Source organism: Cupressus sempervirens, chromosome 6 (assembly GCF_028749045.1).
Source record: "Cupressus sempervirens isolate cs-2001-9-10 chromosome 6, ASM2874904v1, whole genome shotgun sequence".
Classification (NCBI taxonomy): domain Eukaryota; kingdom Viridiplantae; phylum Streptophyta; class Pinopsida; order Cupressales; family Cupressaceae; genus Cupressus; species Cupressus sempervirens.
This window is the reverse complement of record NC_143123.1, coordinates 15962913-15970089: the sequence shown is the minus strand read 5'-3', so window position 1 is coordinate 15970089 and position 7177 is coordinate 15962913. Positions and strand designations below refer to the sequence as shown.

The following is a 7177-nucleotide window of genomic DNA, read 5'->3' as shown; positions in this document are numbered from 1 at the left end:
TCTTCTTCGAGAAAATCCACTTTGTTCCTCTGAAATTACATCATTTAGTACCTCTTTTAGCCTATCAGCAACTACCTTTGATATGATTTTATACACAATATTACATAAAGAGATTGGTCTTAAATCCTCAAAGGAGTTACATTCCTCCTTGTTTGGAATGAGGGTTATAAAAGTGTTATTTAAATCTTTTAGAACAAACCCTCGTCTTCTTGATTCCTCCACCATCTCCCAAATTTCTTATTCTATACATTCCCAAATGAGTCTAAAGAAACTTCATGTGAATCCATCAAGCCCTAGACATCTTTTCCCAAGCCCCATAACGCTTTTTTCACTTCCTCTTTAGAGACTATAACATTTAACCTTGCATTTTGCTCATCTGTAATGCATTTCTGAATGCATTCTAGAACCTCCTCATCTAAATCCTCCCCCACGTCCTCAGTTCTACCTCTATCCTTGAAAAAATCAACTACAACTTTCTTTATCATGACTGGGTCACTTATCACCTCACCCTCTCCATTCTCGATTGAGAAGATTTTATTGTGGGCTCTTCTTATTTTAACTGAAATATGAAAAAACTTTGTGTTCCTATCCCCTTTCTTCAGCCAAGTTTCCCTTGATTTTTGCCTCCAAAACACTTCTACTCTTAACAGGGTCTCATCATACTCTTTTTTTAGCCTCTTTTCATTTTTAAAATCACCCTCATTCATCCCTTCCTGAATTATTTTGTCATTCAGGATTTTAAATTCTACCTCCAAGTCATCTTTTATTTTAAAGATGTTTTGGAAAGATTCTCTATTCCACACCTTCAGTTTTCCTTTTATATACTGAAGCTTCTTAAAGATTTTAAAAGCCATGTTTCCCTCCCTCTTTAGAGCTTCCCACTACCAATTTTCTACCATCTCCTTGAAACCATCTACCCTCAGCCACATAACTTCAAATTTGAAAGGGCATCGATCAAGGGTGAGTTCCTCATGTAATATTAGACTAATAGGGAAGTGGTTAGATCCATGAATAGGCAAAATCTCAGCTTCCACAGACCAGTCAACTTTGGTCCAATCACCCCTAAAAGGAACCTATCCAATTTCTCAGCAATATTTACAAACCCTTGTCTCCTATTGTTCCATGTAAAATTCCCTTGTTTAAAGGGAATATTCATCAGTCCATTATCCATTACAAAAGACAAGAAGTCCTCCTATGAAGTTGACCTCCAACCCTTACCTCCTTTTTTTTTCTTTTGGGTATAAGATAGCATTGAAATCCCCCCCTACTATGGTGATTTCATCTTGTAATATTTCTAGCAATTCTATTAATGCTTTCCAAAGTTCTCTTTTCTCTTTGTTTTGAATTGGGCCATATACATTAAGGCCATTAAAATCATAACCCAACTAGTTTGAGGAGACCTTTACCCACTGCCAATTCCTTTCAGATTGCACTACAATCCCCTTTACTGTCTGCTTGTTCCAAATGACACATAAACCTCTAGAAGCTCCCTCACTAGCCACTCGTATGCTTTCCCATCCACACAACTTTCTTCTCATTCCCTCCACATCACCCAACATTAACTTTGTTTCTGGCATGAACACAATATCCGATTTTGCTTGATCCAAGCCTCTCTTGATCAAGCGCAGTTTATCAGGGGAATTTCAACCCCTAACATTCCACGAGAGGATCTTCATCCTTTCTGGGAGGGTTTCTTAGCCCTACCTATTCTCAGTTTACTTTGACCTATGGAACTTCCTGCTATCTAAATCAATGCATTAATTTTTCTTCTACCCCTTTTTTGACTCTCCCCAATCGTTACTTTATGTCTTTTACTTTCAGATTTTTCAATGGTTCAATTTTATTTAAGGATCATATTTTCCTCCATCCCTAAAAAATCTTCATCCTCTACAGCATCTCTATCTACTTCCTCTCCATTTAGATTCTCCCCTGAGCTTGATTCCCCTAATCTTCCTTTTAAGTTTTTGATTGGAGAGATTTCAATATCCTTAAAATCATCCTCAGTCCCCCCTTCCATATCTCCATCTTGCCTAGTTATATACCCTTTATTCTCCTCCCATTCTCTATGTGATTCTTCTTGTCTTTCTGACACTAATTCTAACTGGCAATCATCCTCTTGAGGTTTGTGAGTTCTCTCTATTTCCCTGCTAACCCTTTTTTCAGTTTCTTCTTTAGTTTTGTCGAACAACCTTTCCTCCCTATCTTCCCTTGTCCTCAAATCCTTCCCTATTTTACCAATCTCCATCCCTTCCTTCCTCTGCTTGTCTGCATCTCTCGTTTGTTCATTTTGCTGTGGGTTTTTTACTCCTTCACAACTTTCCATATCAACAACTAAAGCCTGACCCCCTCCAAAAAATCACTTTCCCCCAGTCCTCTTCCTTGCAGTTGTTTGCTCTAGTTTTCACCATCATAATATTCTCTATTTCTACATTATCCCTTTTCCACCAGTTTTGACTCTCATCTTTCTCCATTTATTTAATCCTAGCTATTTCTGTGATCCTCTGGAGTAGCCTTTCCTCTTCTTTTTCCTTATTACATCCTTCTTGTTTGCACTCTTCAGAGTCATGTTCCTCACACAGATAAAACTCACAAACCTTTAACCCTTCCTCCAGAGACACCAGATGTCTCCACACATCCCCATCAATAAAGATCTCAATCATATATGGGATTGGGTGGCTATCATTCCACATTATGCATATTCTTGGGAACATTTGCAGAGTTTCTCTGTCCACCATTTCTATTGCCTTTATAAATGTTCCTAGCTTGTTTCCAATCACTCTGTAACACTGCTCCTGAGGCAAATTTTTCAATCCTATCCATATAGGGAGTTTATTTATTACCTCCTTTGTTGGATCAAAATTTATGGTCCATTTCTTTAAATAAAACCCATATCCATCCATAAAATAAGGGCCATTATTCAAGATCCAATCCCTATCTTGTGCTATATCTACTGTCACCACATAGAAACCATTTTCAAGAGTTTTAAAATATTTCACTTCCCCCCATTTCTCATCACACCACTTTTTGACCTTCTCTATTGCAAACTTTGGCCCTCCTCACTTTAGAAATAAAGCATTTCTCTCCAAATAGTCACTTCTCCCCTTTATCAAATTGATATCCAACACCACTTTCTCTACCATGCATTGAGTCCACTACTGATCCTCAACCATTTGCTTCTCTCGATTTTCTACTACTTGTGATTTTCTCAATTTTTTTGCTATATTTTCAAAAATCACTTTCCCACCCAGATTCATTGATGTAAATCTTTGCATCGAGTGTGTTCTCCAACCACTTTCATTTTGCCTTTCTCTTCCATTTTTCCATTTGTCCCCATTGTTTTGTCCTACTTTTTTCCATTGAAATCTTTCCTTGAAGTTTCTATTCCTATTTTTTCATCTCCTATTCCTATTCCCCCAATAAAACATTCCTTCATGTCTCCTGAATAGTTCCCAACCATTTCCAACCCTCCCAAACCACTCATAATTCCTATGGTGCATTGTAAACCCTCTTTGGGTTCCTATCCTCTAGCACTCTACCATTCTCCATGTTACTACAAAAATTTCTTTACAAAAACTTATAATTTTAATATGAAGTTTTTAACCTCTTTTTTAGGGTAATGTCATCCAATTACTTATAATTTTAACCTTCACAGTTGATTATTATTTTATATTATTGTAGTATTGTGTAAGGAGTACTTTCCCTTAACAACAAATGACTTAAATAAATGATATTACTCAAACTAGAGTAAGAGTCTCCTTCACAATCGGTGTCCAATTCCTACCATGACTTAAAACACTTAACATCACTACTGTCATAATGCCTTTGAAAAAAAATAACAAGAAGCCGAGCTAAACAAAATCAATAAAAATTAAAAAAATTAGCTAGTTTCAACAATACTACAACCAAAAGTAAGGGAAAATTCTATGCATTCAGTTCATATTCATTTCTTTCTCTTTTTATTATCAAAACTCTAAATTGTTTTCTTGTATTTTCTAAAATAGGGTGTTTGGGCTTTTATGAGTTGAAACCTAAGCCCAAACCCTTATATTTGGAGCATTTTTGTATTCATTTCATTTTTTATGCGTGTTGGCTCATGATGGAGGACATACTAGAAGAATTTACGTTAAGCAATAGCCAAAGAGGAGGCATTGCTACTATCTTGAGGATCTACATGGAGAATTTCATGTGCCACAGTAGCTTGTAGATAGAGTTTAGTGAATGGGTTAATTTTATTACTGTCCAAAACAAGAGTGAGTGAATTGTTAATGCCCCTTTTTTTAAGATTATAATTGCTTGTAGTTTATAAATATTATTTTTTGTAGTTTATGAATTGTTGTGATTCGCTTGTTCTATTTAATCATTTTCAATGTATCGTTACACTATATCAAGTGGAAAAAGTATGATTCTAATGACATTATGCATTGCCTTTGGAATCAAGGCAAAAAGTCCAAGGGCAACTTATTTGAAGTAATTTATCAAGAATGGGTGTACATTGTTAGGATAAAACCACAGACATAAATAACAATTACATGAAAATATAAACAATATTAGAAAATATTGAATTGCATAAAAGAGAACACAAGACACCAAGATTTAACTTGGTTCACCCAAACCCTGAGCTACGTCACAAAACAACAAGTCCAATATTATTACAATCTAGTGATTGCAACCTAATTACAATTCATAATCCCTTACAGCTCAATACCACCGCAAGAAGTAATTTTTGCATCACACACTATGAAAAAAACCCCTAACCCTAAGCTATTTTATACAAGTATTTTTACCGCTTTAGGGTTATAATTAATTATTACATGTCGGCCCAGAATCTCAATAAAATAGGGCCCAATTTTTTTTTGAATTATGAAGTGTGTATAGTACTTCCCTGATCATTCACTACAAACTAACACAGGTAGCTTTTGGTTATGTAATAGTTGTTCCTTTTCAAGCTTCAGTCCAATTCAATACGAAAGCAGAAAATTGAGCTGTCTAGAAGTATTTAGAAAATGCCTTGTTGTGGAAAACTTAGATTTTAAAGTTGTATTAAAAAATGCTTTTAAGATTGTGCAACCTTTATGCTTGTGAGTCTAGGTATGAAAACTCAATTTGAATTTTTCTTTGTTATTATAACACAATCTCTCACAAAATAACAACTTTAAATGTTAATAGCAGATTCAAATAAATAAATCAACAAAAAAGAAGAAGAATAAAATAACTTGTAAATGAACAAGCATAGAAGCGGTAATTTGTTTTGTATTTTCTATCAGACTAACTTATTAAATGATGTTGTTGATAGTTATTAGATTTTTTAAGACAACAATCAACAACTGCTTCTCTTTGGTTTTTTTATCGGTAATGTATTTTGTATTAATATTGTATCAGAAGTTCAAAATTACATTGCTTTTGCCACTGTTTCTCTTGGCATATTCTTCTTTCCATTACATTAGTCTCCAAAATTAATCTCCTATATGCAGTATAGTAAACTTTACAGTCTGCCTTGTAGGCTACCATACTTTTCTATCTACCCTGGGGAACCATTACAAGTACATTTCTAAGCCCACACTTCTGCCAAAATTGGGCAACATCTAACTTGAAAAATAATAACCACTGAACAAAAAACACATTTGATGACACATGGATGCTAATTATCCCAGCCATTTCTTCTACATCTCTTCCTTGCTCTCATTTGGAATGAACACTCCTCTTGTGGTATCAATTCACCTTTTCTTGTTCTTCCTAGTTTGTTTCGCTCCATCCTCATCACCTTCCGCACTTTAATCTCTTACCTTTGATTTCTTATTTGTTCTCCTTATCATCCTCTACCCCACTTCATCCTAGAATTGTTTTGATCATGGAGAGTTATGTAAGAAAAAGGGTTGAGAGCTTTGAACACGAGTAGAGAGTTGTGAATGTTGCAGTGCCCTTATGTTTGGTGCATTTCATTGTTCTGATCTCTGCATTTTGTTCTCATGCCCTTGCTTTGCAATTTCATTTTTGTGATCTTTGCAGCTTATTGTCACGCCCTTGCTCTGTGATTTGTTTGTTGTACCTTTGTGATCTTTACATTTTGTTGTCATGCCCTTGCTCTATGATTTCGTTGTCATGCCCTTGCTCTACGATTTTGTTGCCCTGTCGTGCCCTTATGATCTCTGTGCTCTTGCTCTGTGATTTTTTTGTCGTGTTGTGCCCTTGCTCTACGATTTCATTGTCATGCCCTAGCTCTATGATTTTCTTCAAGGACTATGTAAATGTTCATTTATTTTCCTTCTAAACATACATCTCTTTATGTTTCCTTCTAAACATGTATGTTTAGAGATCTTTTTAAAGGTTCTTATTACATCTTAGCACAATAGGAAAATTGAGCCAGCTACATACATATTCCAGAATCCAAATCATAAAACAAATGAAACTCACTAAACTTGTGCTAAGTGACTTACCTCCAGATCCATCACAAAAATAATGCAAACCAAGAAAAAAGGGTAGAGTTTGCAAGAAATTTTACAAAAACATATCATAATAGATATTTTTAAAAAGAAATTAGCCATAACCCAATAAATTAGGTCTAGTTTCATTAGACTAGGTGCAATAAAATGAACAATCAGTTGTTCCCATCTAGCAGGATCAAATACAATTTTCTATGGCGATAAAATTGCATATGCAAATGCATCACTTGAATGCCAGGCATGAAGCACATTCCCCAATTTATAACGAATGGTTGGATATAAAGGTTTCATACACTGGCCCAATAATGGCAGCCAAGGATGTAACCATGCATGTATTGGCACACTCTCCTTGTGAGGATCCCAAGTATCTACTGCTACTATTAATTTGGGCATCACTATATGATCTAGAATGTTATGAAGTACTAAAGCCGGTAGTAACTTCTCCCATGTCTCCAGAAAATGTAGCATAGGTTTAGGGTCCCTTGGCTCCCAAGAATTTGTAGCAACTATTCTCACTACTAGAAGAATAACTTTAGTGAAGAGTTGAGTGTAAGGAGTTGAAGAAGCAAGTTCTACTTCTGTGTAAGTGCTATAATCACGAGGCTCATTCCCTTGCAAAAGCCTCTATGTTACATCCCAATTTTTTACCTAGCTTGAAATATAGCTATTGAGGTTCGCATGAAGTTAGTTGACAGTTTAATTTGATATAATCTGGTGAAATGGTAAGTTAGTTGGGC

General features: G+C 35.4%; 1 protein-coding gene across 1 annotated transcript; it reads right to left on the bottom strand.

Moving 5' to 3' along the window:
• Nucleotides 1-293: 293 nt before the first annotated feature.
• On the bottom strand, nucleotides 294-854 carry LOC149550813 (uncharacterized). The gene has a single exon (XM_089790005.1). It carries the CDS (start codon nucleotides 852-854, stop codon nucleotides 294-296), a length of 561 nt encoding a protein of 186 aa, XP_089646131.1.
• Nucleotides 855-7177: the final 6323 nt, after the last annotated feature.